At 50.0% G+C, this 17893-nt stretch overlaps 6 protein-coding genes across 6 annotated transcripts; 4 read left to right on the top strand and 2 right to left on the bottom strand.

Annotated features, from left to right (window-relative positions):
• Nucleotides 1–1314: 1314 nt before the first annotated feature.
• Nucleotides 1315–3107, top strand: Asppvi_002364 (DUF4246 domain-containing protein; the record flags this gene model as incomplete). The annotated part of the gene is made up of 3 exons (XM_043298353.1): nt 1315–1365; nt 1419–2426; nt 2526–3107. The coding sequence occupies 3 exons, from the start codon at nt 1315–1317 to the stop codon at nt 3105–3107; spliced, it is 1641 nt and encodes a 546-aa protein (XP_043154288.1).
• An 806-nt stretch (nt 3108–3913) lies between these two features.
• On the bottom strand, nt 3914–5565 carry Asppvi_002363 (rsp5p-dependent ubiquitination, sorting of cargo proteins at the multivesicular body; the record flags this gene model as incomplete). The annotated part of the gene is made up of 3 exons (XM_043298352.1): nt 3914–4677; nt 4751–5056; nt 5115–5565. The coding sequence occupies 3 exons, from the start codon at nt 5563–5565 to the stop codon at nt 3914–3916; spliced, it is 1521 nt and encodes a 506-aa protein (XP_043154287.1).
• Nucleotides 5566–6272: 707 nt separating this feature from the next.
• Nucleotides 6273–7876, top strand: Asppvi_002362 (aminopeptidase P family protein; the record flags this gene model as incomplete). The annotated part of the gene is made up of 2 exons (XM_043298351.1): nt 6273–6369; nt 6495–7876. 2 exons carry the CDS (start codon nt 6273–6275, stop codon nt 7874–7876), a joined length of 1479 nt encoding a protein of 492 aa, XP_043154286.1.
• A 1460-nt stretch (nt 7877–9336) lies between these two features.
• Nucleotides 9337–9775, top strand: Asppvi_002361 (uncharacterized protein; the record flags this gene model as incomplete). The annotated part of the gene is made up of 2 exons (XM_043298350.1): nt 9337–9680; nt 9745–9775. 2 exons carry the CDS (start codon nt 9337–9339, stop codon nt 9773–9775), a joined length of 375 nt encoding a protein of 124 aa, XP_043154285.1.
• A 1256-nt stretch (nt 9776–11031) lies between these two features.
• Nucleotides 11032–13459, top strand: Asppvi_002360 (J domain-containing protein; the record flags this gene model as incomplete). Its single annotated transcript, XM_043298349.1, has 6 exons — nt 11032–11061; nt 11127–11211; nt 11275–11501; nt 11581–12235; nt 12297–13235; nt 13302–13459. 6 exons carry the CDS (start codon nt 11032–11034, stop codon nt 13457–13459), a joined length of 2094 nt encoding a protein of 697 aa, XP_043154284.1.
• Nucleotides 13460–14270: 811 nt separating this feature from the next.
• On the bottom strand, nt 14271–15474 carry Asppvi_002359 (Zn(II)2Cys6 transcription factor domain-containing protein; the record flags this gene model as incomplete). Its single annotated transcript, XM_043298348.1, has 3 exons — nt 14271–14976; nt 15098–15195; nt 15271–15474. 3 exons carry the CDS (start codon nt 15472–15474, stop codon nt 14271–14273), a joined length of 1008 nt encoding a protein of 335 aa, XP_043154283.1.
• Nucleotides 15475–17893: the final 2419 nt, after the last annotated feature.

The following is a 17893-nucleotide window of genomic DNA, read 5'->3' as shown; positions in this document are numbered from 1 at the left end:
CTCAGTATGAGATAAGATTAAGACGAGGAGATCACTGGAGAATAATTCTCATCCGCAAACCTTTTCTAGAAGCAATTCGATGAAGGAAGTGACTGACTGTTGGCAAGGAAGCGGCTACAGACAGGAGGAGTGAAGGACGAAGTTTCAGGTGGTCGACGGTCGGAGGTCACGTCGACGAGAATCTCAACCATTCCAGACTTCCCAGCTGTTCATCAGTTAATGGTACCATCTTGTTTGAGAGAAAAGAACCACCGTACAAGCAGGAGTACAGGAAACCCTTTTTTTCAGAAACGTAGAGAGGTATGCAGAGGTTTTGTAGTCGGCGACCTGATAGACTGACGGACTGGGATGACGTTACCGCTCAAATCATCAATATAACATGTTATCTGTGGAGACAAGATGCTGCTGATTGGTACCTTTGAGTTTGACTGCTGGAGATCTGGTGGAGATCATTTCCTGCTGGAGGACTGGATAAGTAATTATTTCAACCATCTCCCTCTAAGCCATCACTGTGGGTAGTAAAATATCTACATAGCAGATTATTGCTATAGCAGAGTGGGCGCCTGAGGTCTTGCATTGGCAATCCCGGCCTTGCAGCCTTGTTCTCTGAAATGGCCAGTTCTTGCTCTATAATCTTCCGCTGTCTTCAACAATGCTGAACATCTGCATTATTATCTCATGCTTTAAAATTAGGCATGTCCAAGCCTCTCCTCAGAACCAGCTTTGATGGAAGAACTGCACTGGCTTGCAGGAATATGTGAATAGGATACCACATATCCACCGAACACCATACAGTGGAATACACCTGGGATGAGATGCGCACCAGTGCATGCAAATATCTCAGCGCGGGTCCACCATCTTATCAACACCAAGCTGCACTGCGAGACTTTGTCCTCTTCTCTCTACTTTGTCTCGTCTCCAGAATGATGAACAGCACGCCTTGCATCTCAAACCTCCTCACAACAAGGTATCATTACTCAAGGAGCAGTCTCAATCCGCATTCGACATGGAGAGCTCGAAGGAGGAAGGACCTCCGTCGGGAATTCAGTCGGATCCGCTTATGCTACCAGGTCTCTCTATATCCTTGTTCCATGAACACCCGGTAAGAGGTGTCTCTTGTCTCTCTGGCCGACTTCCTCTCGTCTTCATACGGAGTCGGATCTTTCTGACAGTTTGAATCAAAAGGATCAATTTCGCATAGCTTTGCACCCGTCAAACATAACTGAGCGCTGCACGTAAGTTCTCAAGCAAGGATAGAAACTCCTTCGACCACTGATATGTCTCAGCTCTGAAAGGACTCTCTGGGAAGTCACTATGGTGCACGTCATGAACAATATCACGGATGAGCCAGATTGGGAGAAAAGGGTGAGAGTCATCGCTCCAGTTCTGCTCCCAGAAACATGCTAATAGTAGGTCAGATCTTCGACGAGAATTGTGCCAGAGAATGGCGGCAGAAGTTCCTCGAAGTCTACAACGGCCTTAGCCCCGAGATGATGGATTGGGTCATCGAGGAGGTCAAGTTCAAGGCTGAAATATTCCTCGAAAAGGGAATGGTCACTGTGTTGGACGGAGACGTGGTTAAATCCGACGTTGCTATCACAGAAGATATCAAGCTTGCCCTCCAGGAGGATGTGGAGCCTCTGGAGAATATTACTGAGCAGGACAAGGACTACGAGCCCGGCTCCGGAGGGCAGGTCGTCAACTTGGTTGATCCGTCGTTGTTCGCGCTCGCTTATAGTCGTAGTCAAATACTCCCAGACAGAACGATCGGACTCGACGACTATCTTTCCCATTCAGGGAGGGCCAAGGTTCTGAAGGTGAAGTGGGAAGAGCACGATCCCTTCAGCGTAATCAATAAGGGCAGAACCAGAACCAAGCGTGAATTTCTTGACTTGTTCACGGCATATAGTCTCGATTACCAGTGGCTGCCATGTGAGATCAAATTCAAAGACACCACTAAGAGCTGCCGTATTGCATCCTACATCAATAATCTGCGCCCAGATCACCATCGCCCGCTTTATGATGCACTCGAACGGATCATCACAAGGGCCATTCCTCTGTGGAACTCGAGTTTGACACCTTTAAGATCCGAGCAACTACATCGCCGAAATAGGATCAGATTTGAACGAATTGAATACCTGCCGAACTCCAACTCCCTGCGTGAAGCCCTGGAGCTTGGAAGTCTGAGTGATTTAGAGGATATCTATGACCGTCTCTGGGAAAGAGAGAAGTCTCGTCCTGTTAAGCCCCCAGAGACCGGGTCCCTTCGTCTCTGGCTAGATCGACTGAGAAGCGAGAACCCTATTGATCTTCGAACCACTTTCCGTCACAGAGGACTGCAGGTCATTGTGAAACTGGCCAACATCGAGTTGACACCTGAGACGCCAGGATACACCGGGACTCCCTGGCATTTCCAGGGCCTATTGGTAAGACTTATTTCCTCAAGTTCTCTCTTTGCCAGCTATCCCGTGACAGCTGCATATCTTGTACAAAGCAAGAACCTCCAATGCTGACAAAAACCTCAGAATGAACATGTTTGCGCAACGGCCATATACAACTATTCCTGCGAAAATGTCACCCCTCCGATGATCTCTTTCCGTCAGAGACTTTCGCTGGACTGGCTCAACGAGAATTACTTCGACAAGGGATTCGGTCTCCCCTGGTTGCCACAGGTCTTCGGGTGCAATGAGGAAGAAAAACAGATCGTGGACCTGGGCCAAGTTTCCTGCCGCGAGGGCCGTCTTGTGACCTTCCCAAACATTTTCCAAACCAGCCTCGCTCCCGTTCATCTCGTCGATCCGAGTAAACCGGGCCATTGCAAGTCACTGGTGTTGCATCTAGTCGACCCTTATGTCCGTATCATCTCAACCGCCAACGTCCCACCCCAGCAGGCGGACTGGTGGGATGGCTTCAATATCCGAAGAGATGTTCTGGCTCAAAAGGGGCTCCCAGTAGAGCTGCAGGATATGGTGCTGGATTACCTCGAACCATATCCTCTCACAATTGAAGAAGCCCGCGAACTCAGACTTAACCTCATGAGAGAAAGAGATCGTATCAGGAGGGAACAGACTGAAAAGCTGGAGACCTGGACGTTTGATTCTCCCTAATCTCTATTCTTAGTAGATGTCATTCTAGCGGCTTGAGAACACATGAGCCAAGGTCCTTTCTTCGATCAATTACCGTCGCGCAGTATTCTCGTCGGGAAGCTGCGGTTGGAGGGACGGTGTTATTGGGGCTTATTGGGAGAACAGCTGCTTGAGTAGCTTGGAAACGTATTGGACCTGACGGAGGGTATATCTGCTTCACTTAGGGAATAGTCACCTGGGATTAGACAGTCCGGACACTGATGATCGGTGGAAGCTGAGAGGAAATTTACTAGCAAATTCGAGTGCACACCTAGAACAAGGCCTCAAAGCCAGTTAAACGACATAGAGCAGCTTCTCAAGCGCCGCTGTGTCTTACTTGTCCGCGTTCTGCACGCCGCTAAGATAAAAGCCAGGTATCACTTTGACTCATGGCTGATTGCAGCTGTGTAAGATGTTTTCAAGGACATACGAAAGCTTACGGGTTCCATTCAGCTCCGGCATAGAGGGAGAACTTACAGCCAAATCCTTCTGCTGGCCGTGTGACTTATTTGAAGGCGAAGCGCGAACCATAAACAGAGAACGAAAGTATTTCCAATCCCTATACACATAACATCATATCATTGCCACAGCAAAGCATGGTGGCATAACCCATAGAAATCCAGTCATAGAATGATCCGCCCATTGAAACGCCAGACCGGGCCCGCTAAATTTGATAGTAAGACAGATGCCAAGGAGATATACACATAATATGAGGGTAAATAGACAGAGGGTTTCTCGAGAAGGGAATGATGAATTCAGGTTAGGAAACACGACTGATAGTAACGCAATTAGTGATCGACGTCCGGCCTCGAGGCATTGTCAGCTTGATCGCCCACAGCGGCGTCGTAGCTCGGTATCGGCGGGGAGCCCTGATTTGGCAGGTCCCCTGTAATGTCACTACCTCTTCGACTGCCGTCCGGGCTCGTGTACTCCGGAGGCGGAACCTGATCAAAATCGCTTGTGTTCAGTAAGGGAGTTTGTTCGTCAGCAATGGTGTTAGCATGACTCGACCCTTCACCAACGTCTTCATGAGAAGGAATATGCGCAAGTGGAGCGAGGGAAATATCGGTGGGTGATCGGACTGGGCCTGGGCTACGAGAGGGTGGGATCCTGATAGTCGAGTTTGTCCTTGCGTCCTGATAGACCCGCTGCGAGATCTGAGCAGCGCTCTCGCGACCGGACTCAAGAAGGATGCTGCCCTGCTCGCTTCCATATGGCGGCGGAGGAGCCAGGCTGCCTGTCATGGGAGCCAGACCCCACTTTTTGACGTTGGCTTCGATGAAAACAAATCCCATCTGGCCAAAGTTCACATGCACGGTGCAAGGACCATTGGCACCGACAGTAGGGAAGAAATTCTGCGTCTTAGCCCCATGGACCACATCCTCTAATTTCTTGCCGTTGCGAGTGAAGAATATTGTGCCGGACCGTGGTCGGTACCCTACGCCAAGCACATCGCCTTGTGCTAAAGGAGGACCGTAGGGCGTCGCCGAGAATGGCTGGTTATATCGGCGGTGACCTGTCGATAAGTAGGCAACAGAAGTTTTGTGGAAGCCTGACAAGGGACGAACTGTGTTAGCAACAGGATAGTGGGAGAACTAGCGATGAATATTCAGACATTGACATACCTGGGAGTCGGAATAACGGATATGGTTTTGTGGTCATGCCGATGCTGACGAGAGTGCTTTCTGGCTTCTCGTAGATCTTCGCTTCCCAGTAATAGACATCATTCTGCTTCGGAACAGGCAAGTTGGTCTGCACACTACATTCCGAATCATAGAACTCGATTTCCGTTCGGCCTTCGACAAAACAATTGGCAATTTCCAACTCTGGTTGAAACTCCCATGCCGACACGCCCTTCTCCTGTATCGCAAGGAACTGAGATAACGAAATGTCGGTCTGCATCGACTCGGGCGGATTGGCCTGCACGAACGCTGGCAACCATCACAATTAGCATTAATACATAGCGCGGTCGACCTCGCACAAACTCACACTTCGCTCTCATGTATTCCGATCGCGACATGTCATCCATGACCTCCAAGGCCTCCGCCTCCTCGCGCGCAAACGCCTGCTCATCATCAAACTCACCCGGTCGCCCAATACGATCAAGGAAAATCCGGCCACGTCGGGTGTACTTGAAGAAGAAAAAGACAGCGAGAACGAGGACAGCAACAGCCGCAGAGCCAAAAGCAGACAGGACGCCGATCAAGATACCCTTGCCGGTCGAACCGGAATTGCCACTGACGCCAACCAGGCCGCCATCACTCTGCGACGTTAATGACAACAGGACATGTTCGACATTTTGAGCGACCACATCTGGGTCCGTCGACGGGAGAGGAGCCGAGCTGGATGGAAACGACGTCGGGTTCCTTATCAGGGAGGTGGTGAGAGTCGAGGGAGCACCAAAGATAGCACCAGGCCCCGATGCCTCAGATCCCCGCATCGTTCATTGACCGTCGGGGCAGAGTCGACTGACTTCGATTCTTATGATGTTCAAATAAGGAAGACAGAATTAATTACAGAAGATGAATAGACACGCAAAACGTGCGAAAGAGAAGATGGGACGAGAGCAAGGAAATGATGGAGAAAAGTTGGAAAAGAAATGGAAGTCCAAGGCGAAGTAGAGAGAACAAGAGCGAGCGCCCAGCTGGGGCGTCATTTGCTGTCTGTATGTAAGTTACGAACAAGGCCAGACGATCAACAGAATGCCGCTTCCGGGAAGAGAAGATGCATTCGGAGTATATGCAACAAATCAGTCAATGTCATGTTCTCCTACATTAATTCTTGTTCAGATATCATTTCAACCCTGCAAATAGTCTCTTCATGCTACTGTTTCAGCTTGGATTGTCCTTGTCTTTGAGTTGAAAAATGCAGCGTCCTCGGAGCAGGGATGGATTGTGTCTGCCTGTTGTATGCCTGTGAGCGGTAACTTACGGTAAGTACAATACCTCATACGTCAACGACGGCGTTAAGATAGCCGGCGGCACTATTGATGGACAGATATCTCATGCCCAAGAGAGACTCCTTCATTGCATCCCCGATGCTAGCCCTTGATCGTCGCGGCTCCTTACCTTCCTGCTTTTGGCGGCCTCAACTACTTCCCTTGAACACCTTTTGCTCCCTTTCGTCGTTCTGTTAGCTATTGAGAAGATGCTTGGCCAAGGGCGCTCAGATATCGTTATCAGTGCTGTCGATACCCTTGATATCCGCATTATCCTGGCCAGCAATGACTGCGATAAATATCCAGGTTAGTAGAGTGCTGATCTCCTGGATTCCATCCCGCTCTCTCCCCCTTCAGAGAGTGTTTCTCAGCGCTTGGGTTCTGCCCCAGTCCAAAAGTTAAATCGCGAGGCTGACGGCCCCGCGGCGCAGCAAAGCAGCATGCTCGGCGAGTAGCTGCGAAGCTTGGTGTCTCGGCTGGTCTGATTTACCTTGTTGGTCAGCCTACAATCAGTTGGGGAGATTCAGATCAGCCGCGTCCGTTCCGACAAAGACGATACTTCTACTACCTTAGCGGAGTGGATGAGGCAGACTGCTATCTGACATATGATGTCAAGAACGATCTCCTGACGCTCTATGTGCCCGATTTCGACTTGCACCGGGCCATATGGATGGGCCCGACTTTGACAGTGAAAGAGGCTCAGAAACGGTATGATGTCGATCAAGTGCGGTACTATGCGTCTCTGAAGGGTGACATCCAGCGATGGGTGGATAACTACAACAAGACGAGTTTGTTATATATACTCCATGATACCCAGAAGCCCCAGGTGCTGTCAACCGACCTTCGCTTAGATGACGAATCGCTGTTACCCGCCATGGACGCAGCCCGGGGCATCAAGGATGAGCATGAGATCCGGATGATTCGAGAGGCGAATAGAGTATCTGCTTTGGCTCACCGTAAGGTCCTCGAAAATATTCTCCGAATGTCGACAGAGGCAGAGATCGAAGGTCTCTTCCTGGACACGTGCATCTCCCATGGAGCGAAGAACCAAGCATATGAGATCATCGCCGGGTCAGGGGAGAATGCGGCCGTTCTTCACTATGTGAAGAATAATGAACCGCTTCGCGGAAGACAGCTGGTCTGTCTGGACGCGGGTGCCGAGTGGAACTGCTACGCCAGTGACGTAACCCGAACCTTTCCCCTGGCCGCCGACTGGCCCACAGCGCGGGCCCGGGACATCTACCAGCTGGTAGAAGAGATGCAAGAGGAATGCATCAAGCGTATACAGAAAGGCGTGCGATTTCTAGACCTACAAGTCCTCGCGCACGTGATTGCAATTGAAGGGTTGATGCGACTAGGCATCCTCAAGGGCGGTTCGGTAGAAGAGATTCGAGAGTCCGGGGTGTCGACCGTCTTTTTCCCACACGGGTTAGGTCATCACGTCGGACTCGAGGTGCATGACGTGTCTGCGAAACCGCTCACAGCTTTGGAGGGGGACAAGGAATACTACAGCTCGACATTGGTGCCGTCTATGAGCCATTGTCCCTGTACACTTTCCGCACCATTACTGGAGGAAGGTATGGTGGTCACAGTCGAGCCTGGCATTTACTTTTCCCGACTGGCTCTGGCGAATGCACGGAAACTGCCATTTGCAAAATATATCAACTTTGCTGAGGCCGAGAAATACATTCCCATTGGTGGTGTGCGCATTGAGGACGACATCCTGGTAACCAGCTCTGGGTACGAAAACTTGACTACAGCTCCCAAAGGGGAGGAAATGCTAGAGATCATCCGTCGGGGGATCGACAATTAGCCCGGCTTTCTAATTTCAGCTTCTGATGAAGGACGGTCCGCAGGGTCATGGATGGAAACGGTTTCATTTTGTCATCCTGGTTCCTCATTGTCAAAAGGGCACATGAGGGCCTAGAACTAGCCTCTCGGCACTGGGATCACCTAATGCCTACACAGTATTGTAATGGATGCTTACTGATTGAATGGGTCCGGATATACAGGGACATACGAAAGTTTCCAACCAGACCTGTTTCACAACTCTTAACTGAACAAACCAAGCATGACGGAGATTCGGATAGAATGAGAAATCACGCATACCCAATCCAGGCAATTTCACTCACAATGAGATAAACTTTCCATGAAAAATAATCGGACCGCACGGCATGATGGATTGCCACTCTGGTTGGCATTAATTACTATTGCGAATTGGCGAATTGGCATGGCATTATTTGGCGCATATAGTAGGGCCCGGAGCGGAGTTTTTTTCTGTCTTGCTCCGACTTTCCGAATTGTCCCCTTTTCTCTGTCGGAGTCATACCACCTTTTCTGGGAAAGGAGGAGGAAAAATGAGATTTATATTAAAAATAAACAAAAAATTTTTGTGGATCAGATGAAGTCATGAATCATCGAGCTTCTTGTTTCAGATTGTCTGTAGAACATGAGAGGGGATTCTTCCGGATCTCTCCTGAGCTCTCTCTAATTCTGCAGTCATGGCAAAATTATATAGTCAAATTACACTACAGCCTGAGTTTACAGTCGGATTGAACCGGGCAAACTGTTTTGACCATTCCTGGCATCGAATACTCAATGGCTGGTAGTTGGAATATCGCACAAGATTGCTCAATGTGCTCAGAATATGACTCCATAGTTAGGCATCTGCTACCTACATAACATCGATGATTCGGGATGCTTCGCGCAATTCTCCATGCTGATTAGTCCATCTGTCACCATAAATTTTCAAATTAGGTACCCCTGCTTTACGGAGTACGACCTTCTAGACTTACTTTGTGGATCTTCGTCAATGTGGATCCGATTTTCGGGATGATGAGTTTTCAGTCCGGCAGCCGTGCAGACTAAGCGGAGGATGGCGTATCCTCATCGGCCTATCCCTGACGTGATCTCAGATGGATTACCGGATTGGGCGGTAGTGAGTCACACCACAGCACACCAGCTCATCGTCAGAGCTATGCCTACCTTGGCTTTATATACCCTGATCGTCTTTATATCATACTGCATCTCCTGATCTTCTGTTTTCTTTTCTTCTTTTTTTCTTCACCTCATCTCATCCTTCCCAGGGGTGATGGTCACTCCCCTCTTGCTGATTCTCTAAAAGTTGTTTACTCCTCCTCCTATATATCCAGCCCGCTTATACTATTACTATTACCTACGTCAACAGGAGAGGAGTTCAAAAAGTGAAACGAAAAAAATATACTTCCTTCGTCCTTCATTTGAACATCGTCCTCGCACAATTCCCTCTCGAGAATGGGACAGAGACATAACAGACGTCGTACACGCCCAAGATCTCGGAACCGCAGCTCCAGCGTTGACTCATCCGATCCTTCTCCGCCCTTTTCGTGTTCCTTCGGCTCAAACGTTCCCTCTGCATACTGTGTGAGCAAGTCCAGGGCCGCCTGCAGTTCACCGGACCGCTTCCCGATCCCCTCCGCCCAGACCTGGCATCATGGGTATTCGGGAAGGCAGGTGCGTGACCGCAAGTCGCCGCTGGAGGCAGAGCAGTATCGTCTTTTTGGAGGTGAACCAGGTGACGATGTAGACCTCTGCTATCGCATGCTGGAGTACTTCGGTGGCCTCGATTATATCGACCCGTGAGTTATCCTCCTTCGCAGGCTTTTTCCTTTGAATTCATTCTGACTCTCAATCTCGCAACAGGCCGCACTCCTTGAAGCTGCTACCTGGGTGACGCCGTAAACGGAGAACCGGCCTCGTGTCGCTGGTTTCGATTTTCTGTTCTCATCCGGCATTGCGACGGAGAAGCAAAATAGCTAAAATCAAATTTCAAACCGATGAACGATCGACCACTATCGAACGCCACGATCAGGACGCAACACACAGTACAAGCGCCGACCCCCTTCCCAACTGGCGAGGGCACCAGGTTACATGGAACCCCCAAGTCATGACTTGCAGCAATGAAAATGCCCGTTGGCCTGATCTCTTCCTTGGAGTACAGCCGACCACGCGGGTATTGGATTGGTCTACCAAACACTTGGCCATGTGATTCCTGGTTCAGAATATTCCCACGCGATGTGGCAATGCTCATATCGAGAAAACCCGATGACCTACCACGCCGGCTTTTTTTCGCGGGTTGAATTCGCGTCCGACCTTCGAATGGTTGTTGATGCTTGAGTTCCCTGTGAACAAGCTTGTCGAGGATGGTCACTTTTTCTCTCCGCCCGACAAACAACTCGTGAATCACGAGTTTGTCTGCAGTTTTCACTGCACCCAACCAACAGCGTATGGGATTTTCCTGTCACGTCAGTTTCTGAGAGGGCAGCGCGGTTTTCCACCTCCACAGACTGAAATTCGGAGGACTAGGTCCTGCATCATAGTGCTACTGCACAGGACAAACTAGGTTATCAAGGCTCGTTAGGCAGAAATAGAGGTCAGGACTGAGTCGTCCATCGAGTAATGACAACTGCGATGTCAGCATGTCAGTATGTTCATGAACAATAGAGCCATGTCCTCTTTGGACAATAGAATAAAATAAAACCACGTGGATTTTCTTTCTCAAGTCTCAAGTCTCGATAGTAAACATATCTTAATCACGGCGTCAGCATCGTTATCATCATCATTGGAGTTGGAGTTGTACGGTTTGATGATGAATAAACAGCCTTGTGTTTATTGAGGGTCCAGCTAAGCCATAAGAGGAAGGCGGTGTTGAATACCCTCCCTGTAAAGGACACGGTCAATCACAAGTTCAGCCATCGCTATGATATGGTAATTGGGGTGCTGGATACTGGACAGCATTTTCCTTTGTCCTTTCCACTCCTTTGTTAATTCTTTTAGGAGACCATGCTCCTGGAGGCAATATCTTGATTTGTTCTGACGACAGATATCATCTTCCATGAGTGATCTCTCTCATAGCTTGCCTTCTTTTTGCTAGCTCTAATACCCCAGCATTACTGAGGGCAACCGTGTCCGCAGTGAAATACCCTCGCCATGTCTACAGATTACAATTATGATGAACAGGTAGAGACTTTTGCCTCAAATCCATGCTTCTGTTCTTGTCCATCTCATACTTATCATCTGCCTAGGGACAATTTTTCCCGTTCTTCATCCTGACTCTTACCGGCCTCGTCACCCTCCCTCTCACATACAATCTTCTCAAGCCGAGCAAGGGTGAGTCGCAGAAGTGGCTTGGAAGCATAAATGGAGCCATGGATGACTGACAGTCGTATTCAGAGCTCGAGAATACCGCCCCCCGGATACAATCAGATTACAAGCCACAACATGGCGATCTCATCGAAGCGCAGAAGCGGAAACGCCTGCGCAAGGAACGCCGTATCAAGCGCATAGTGACCGTCATTGCAGGCTATGCTATCATGGCATGGATGGCTTATCTTATCGTTGTCACTGCGAGAACCGCACCCAAGATCTGGGATCCATACGAAATTCTGGGTATCTCAAGGGTATGAAATGAGTCCCAACCCAGCATGCTGATGTTCGCAAGGGTGAACGAATGATCGCTAACCTGCTTCCCTTTTCTAGAGCGCGGACGAAAAAGCGATCTCCAGACACTACAAGCGTCTTTCTCTCATTTACCATCCCGACAAAATCCGCCCTGATCCCTCTAAGAACGAGACCATCGAGACTCTCAACGAGCGCTTCGTTGAGCTGACCAAGGCTTACAAAGCGCTGACAGATGAAGAAGTGCGGAATAACTACATTCAATACGGTCACCCCGATGGCAAACAGAGTTTCAGCATCGGCATTGCTCTCCCAAAGCTCATCGTTTCGGAAGGAAATGGGAAATACGTCTTGTTGGTCTACGGAGCTCTGCTCGGCGTTCTGTTGCCTTATATCGTCGGAAAGTGGTGGTATGGATCTCAACGCTACACCAAGGAGAAAGTTTTAGTCGCAAGCGCGGGCAACATCTTCCGGGAATACAAGGAAGACATCACCGATGGCGGTATCATCAATGCGCTGTCTGCGGGCGTGGAGTTCAAGGAAATGCTTAAGGGCTCCCATGCTGAAGCTGGACTTGCGAAACTGGAGAAAAGGGTTTTGGCCGAAGGTTCGATCCTGGCACCCGAGACTCGCAAGGCTCTGTCGCAAATGGACGATTCCACCCGGCGAAAGGCGCTCGCATTACTGTGGGCTTACTTGGGCAGGATTGACTTGGAGGATGCTACACTGAATGGAGGTAAGATATGGCTTTTGTGTATGTTTGAAAATCAGTCCGCTAACGGATATTTTTTTTGCAGAGAAATACGAGGCTGCTCCAATTGCCCTCTCTCTGAACGAAGCATTTACAGCCATTTCCCTCGCCTTTGGTAACCTTCATCCTATCCTGGGTTCCTTCCGCACATCCCAGCATCTGATCCAAGCTGTTGCCCCGGGCTCGTCGCCACTGTTGCAACTGCCATACTTCAACAACGAAGTCATCAAGGCCATTGAAGGCGCAGATGCCAAGGATCATTACACCGTGCAGAAGTTCATGAGCCTGCCCGAAGACAAGCGCCGCAGTCTGACCGTCGGTGCCGGTCTTCTGTCCGAGAAGCAGTACTCGACAGCCGTATCCGTCGCCAAGCAACTTCCCGCTCTTGAAGTCTCCAGAGCCTTCTTCAAAGTGATGGGAGAGAAGGTCATTACCCCAAGCAGTCTGGTGCAACTGGTCGTGAAAGCCCGGTTCATCCCTCCGGGCTCCACCAACATCCCTAAAGTGAACCCCGCCGAGCTGGAAGACATCGACCCAGATGAGGACGACCTCGACGCTCTCATGGGCCGAAAGCCCCCCAAGAACAGACCTACCAAGACTGTCAACGGCCAACAGGTCGAGAACAAGATCGAAACTATCCAACCCCCACTCGCTCACGCACCCTACCTGGCTCGCGACCACTCTCCTCGCTGGCACATTTTCCTGGCCGATGCCAAGCAGGGCAAGATGGCCGTGCCCCCATTCACCTTCACCACCTTCGACAAGCCCCTCTTTGACGAGGCAGGCAAGCCCACCTTCAACGTGCAAACTCTCAAGATGCAGTTCCAGGCTCCTCCTCAGGTAGGAGACTTCACCTTTGTCATGCACATGCTGTGTGACAGCTATCTGGGTCTCGACACAAAGCTGGACATCACTCTACATGTCGACGATCCGGCCAAGGCGGCTGCTCTCGAGGAAGAAGACGACATCAGCGAGCCCGATGAAGGTATGTTCTATTGCATTATTTTTCTGCATTTGTCCAGTCCAGTCACTAATCAAGTCCCGATGATAGATTCTATTGCTGGCCAAATGCAGGCCCTGAAGACCGGCCAACCGCCCAAGAAGAAGGCACGGAAGCCATCTGATGAGTCTAGCGAGGAGGAGAGTGATACGGATGGCGATGCGGGAGATACCAGCGACACGAACACAGAAACCGACGTGGACGATTAAGGAGTCTTTGATCTGACAGCCCAGAAGAGGCATTTATGTGCAAAAAAAGCAGAGAACCACCAATGATTTCTCCGCGGGAATGATACACTCAGTCAATATAAGCCTCGGATTGCGTCCATGTTGCCTCATATGGCCATGTAGCGTCTTTGTTTCTTCTTCTTTTCTAAAATATCTATCCGCGCAATATGCTCGTCCATGGTTTGTCTGCTCCTGGAGTTATTTCCTGTATTGTACATGTTAGATTTGCATTTACTCTGGGAGTTGAATCAAACTTTCTCCTATTGTTAGTTCTCAAGGCATCAATTTGAGCACTCCTCTGATGTTGATGGTCGAACGTTTTCGGTCAATTATAGAGCCTGGCATCTTTTTGAGTAGTTCTCGGGCTGATAGATCGGAAGGCTTCACACCACAGGAAGTAACTCCCAACCCAGGGTGAGATGACCAGTGTATGGATGTGTCCTTTTATAGATCTCATATCTCAGAGCAGGAGCGGTGATATGATACTCAACAGGCAGATCGTCAGCCTGGAATATGCCCTGCTCACTTAGACAAAAACGAACTGCATTTGGATATCTGATGATGGTATCTCAGGGCCTTAAAAACTAAGCGACAACGACGGCATAGGCCATGCACAATGATGAGCACCGAGAGATGGGGCATGAAAGGAAGAAGGAGAAGAGAATGAGAGGAGGATAGGCTATGGGCCTCAAGGTCATCTAGGGAAGGTGGAGAGCAAAGCCGTTAAATCAGACAGAAGAGGATCGGAAGAGAAGGAGGAATTCTTGGCTTCCGATGACCCCGAACAGACATGCTAACTGCGTTGGTAGGACCAGCCAGGGACAAGAGGTGGATGAAGAGGCTGTTGCTCTTGCAGGTGGACATCGAAGCCCCCAAGCATATTAACAGGCATCTCGGTAGCGGACGCAGGCTGTTGAAAACCAGGCCCGGCAGTCACGCAAGAGCCAAGCGACTCCTTGGCATCCGCGCTACAAGTATCTAGATAGTAAAGGTATGGATGGTTATGGCCGAGCACAGTTATTGCTGTCCCCAGACATGTAGTATCACCAGTGAGATTGTTGGTCCGAGACAGCGCCAGACCAGCAAAATCCTGGTTCGAATAGCTATGATACTGCTCTGAACGGACAGACTGAACTGAAGGGAAGTTCCACTTCCACTCAGTCACAGGGGAGAGGTCAACGGGACTGCAGTTGCTGGACGACGGTTCGGGGGGAGTAGCTGGTTCCGGAGAGGGGTCTGTCGTTGCGCTGCATTCAGCCGAAGTGGACAACAAACGCAAATACTGTAGATCCTCTGAGTCTTCATTGCTGTCTTCAGGACTCTCCTCGGCTTGCTTGATCAGTCCCAAACGGTCCAAGATAGCGTGCGTCAGGGGGTACCCATCAGAAGCTTCGGGAAGCGGCTCTCCGGGGAATCCCTCCTTGTTCAAGGATAGTTTGTAAAGTTTCTGCAACGCCTTCACGACTAGTGAGTGATGCGATTCGAGCATTTCAACGAATCTGTTGCAGGCAGATAAAGCTTGTCAGACTCGATTTCCTTACAAATCTACCAAACCTGAGAGGAGGCAAAGCAATAAGCGTGTGAGAGGAACGCGTGAGGAAGCAGTTGAAATGGTCTCACCCTCGGGAGTAGACTTTTGTCTGTGTGGCTTTCCTCTCTCGGAAGAGGCAGGGGTGGTTATGCGCTGAGCAACGGTTGCATGGCTGCTTTCCATCACACTATTGCAGGTGAGCATGACTGAGCGTCCTGTGTTCTGGAGAAACATCGTCCTCAGTGTCTTCTCAGGCACCAACCTTGGTTTTCTTGACCCTGCAACGATCACAAGCTTTCAGGACATGCTTTCGCTTGACTCGAAAGAGTCGCTGTTCCGACTTCTCTTCGCCTGGCCCAGACCTAGGTTCCGGCTGCGATAATGACGCCAACGCTGCGAGATCAGAGAACGCATTGGGATAGCCCGGTATGTGCGACTTTGGACAGAGCTTCGGCTGCCGTGACATTTTGGCTGATTGCAACTGCTGTGAGAACTATTGTGCGGTTTGAACCAAACAGTGGATCGCGTGTGGCTTTGACAAGACAGTGAGCTCAATTGCTACTCCTGAGTAATCACTAGAACAGTATTAGAGACGGTGAAGGAGGAAGGTGGGGCATATGAGTGCGAGAAACGGCGCCATCAGAGGAGAGCAAGGGAGGCTGAGAGCGCCTGCGGTCATTATACATATCGAGACAATGTCCGACAGAAGAAACATACGAATGACAGTAGCCCCGCATACGAGTTCCCCCCACTCTGGTGTACACCGCATAGATGTTGCTGATGACGTGGAAAACGATCAATCATGATGTTGACCGGCACGGGTCGCTCGAACGACCCTGACAGAGCTGTGGCTGTGTCAGATACATACACCCGGGGCCCTCATGGCGGCAACTGGCCGCCTAGCCTTGTGTTCGTTGAATCCACTGCCAGTCTGGTATCCTGGTAAAATTCGCCCGTCATAACGAGCCAAAGACGGTCCGAGCCGTCATAGCAAAAGGGGCAGTAAACATAGCATTGTGAGTCGGCACTGGCCGGATAAAACCCTTGTCATTTGGGCAGCGAAGCGCAGAAGACCAGGGTCAGGATCACCTTCTGACCATTTTGCGGCGAAATGTCAGCGACAGGTGAAATGCCTGCCTTGTTGCATAAGTGCACAATCCTCATCTGCTTCCCTTCAGCTTTCCAAGCGGTGACACATACCTTGCGGTAATATGGCCCCAAAAATGAGTCAGTCTCACCAGAGAGCTCGTGCCGCAGGGCCAAAGGTTGATTCGAGACGGTGAGGCATGATAGACGCCTATCGGTGATTTTGTCCACTGTCATTGGTGAGTGGCTGGCCAGCGGAGTTCCCAATAGCCATCGTCACACCCCGGCCATCGGAATGTATGCAGTCAATGGGCGCGTGCCTTCGTCTGAGTTCAGTGTCATGCCAAGAAGGTATAGTAGCTAATTCAACATTATTCAATCTTCGTGGCATGGCTCTGCCTCTAGTGAATGTCAAAAACCTGCACCAACTTGGGCGGATAGTTCACATCCTTGGACAAAGTCTGTAAACTGTGACATTGATTGCATTGCGAGACATTTGTAAGTGGGATATCCATAGCCCCAACGATGTCAGCTAGGACAGACGGTATTGGGTTTCGCAAATTAAGTGCATGGACAGTAACCGGGACCAGGCAATGGCATTTCTCACTGTTGTGTGATAAGTAAATGTCCCAGGAGGACGAATGCCAACAAGCACATCACATGACGGGCAATATCTAGTCAAACAGTCCGTAATGACTGGTAGAGAGGATACCTGATGAAAAGCAAAAATATAAAATGAAGCAGAACCAAGGATTGTCCTAGTGATGACAAAATTGATGTGCATGAGCAGCCTCAGCAGATCGAGCCCTGATTCGACTGAAAATGTGCAGAGGGGCGGGGCGGCATGCTAAGACCGCATATCACTCTGTAATGCATTGGCTTGTTAGGAAAGTACCGTGCATAGGAGCGACTGACACGTCTGAAATGCTATCGAATGCCTTTGGTGATAGCGAAATTAACAAGGTAGCATAAGCACACCTTGCTCGATGCCCAGATGATCTTGCTGATCAGCAAATCGCCCGAGCAGGTTGATGAAGGCGAAACCAACGACGACCATTCAGAACCGGCAGAGAGAGAAATCGGCTGGAGGAGCAGGACTCTGAGGTAGTTTTCAGGACAGTGATCTCACCCAACTCTTACCCCTCTCTTAAGATGGATGATTAAGGTCAGGGAGGTACAGTAGGAGTACTCCATACGTAGTGTACGAAATTGCCCAACTCAATTTTCCCTTCACTACAAGCAACGGCATCGTCTTGGACAAAGTAGGCCATGGTCTTCCCTAAGACAATCGAGTCTTATGGAAGAAGAGCTTCCCACATTGAGACGCACGGGGAGAAGACATGCGGTTGTATGCTTGCAGTAGTTCCACCTTCTTGCAGCTTTGACACTCATAGCTCCAAGAACGAGGTCAAAGAGCGAAGGTTGCCGACGAATACCCCTCATTTAGCAATTCGGTTTAAGTAGAAGAAAATTCGCGACTGCAGTACTCGTATGGCTGCAGATGACACTTGAGTATCGCAACGATCCAACCATCACCAGGATACTGTATTGGAGATGTGGCGGTGCGGTCAACTCGAGAAACGGTGATCAGGGCGGGGCCGTGCCACATCGGTTGGTCCCTGTAGGATATACCTCTGCCTTGGGGTTGAAGTTTATTATCCGTTCAGGCGAGCCAATTGACGGGACTTGATGCCTGGGAACGAGGATGAGGATTAGATAGAATGAGGTGAGGGTTGAGGATGAGAATGGGAAAGAATGGGGGAAAGGTGGGGAGAGATGGAGCCAAATCCAAAGAGTGG

This window comes from Aspergillus pseudoviridinutans, assembly GCF_018340605.1.
Source record: "Aspergillus pseudoviridinutans IFM 55266 DNA, scaffold_2, whole genome shotgun sequence".
Lineage (NCBI taxonomy): Eukaryota > Fungi > Ascomycota > Eurotiomycetes > Eurotiales > Aspergillaceae > Aspergillus > Aspergillus pseudoviridinutans.
This window is presented reverse-complemented; position numbering and strand designations above follow the sequence as displayed.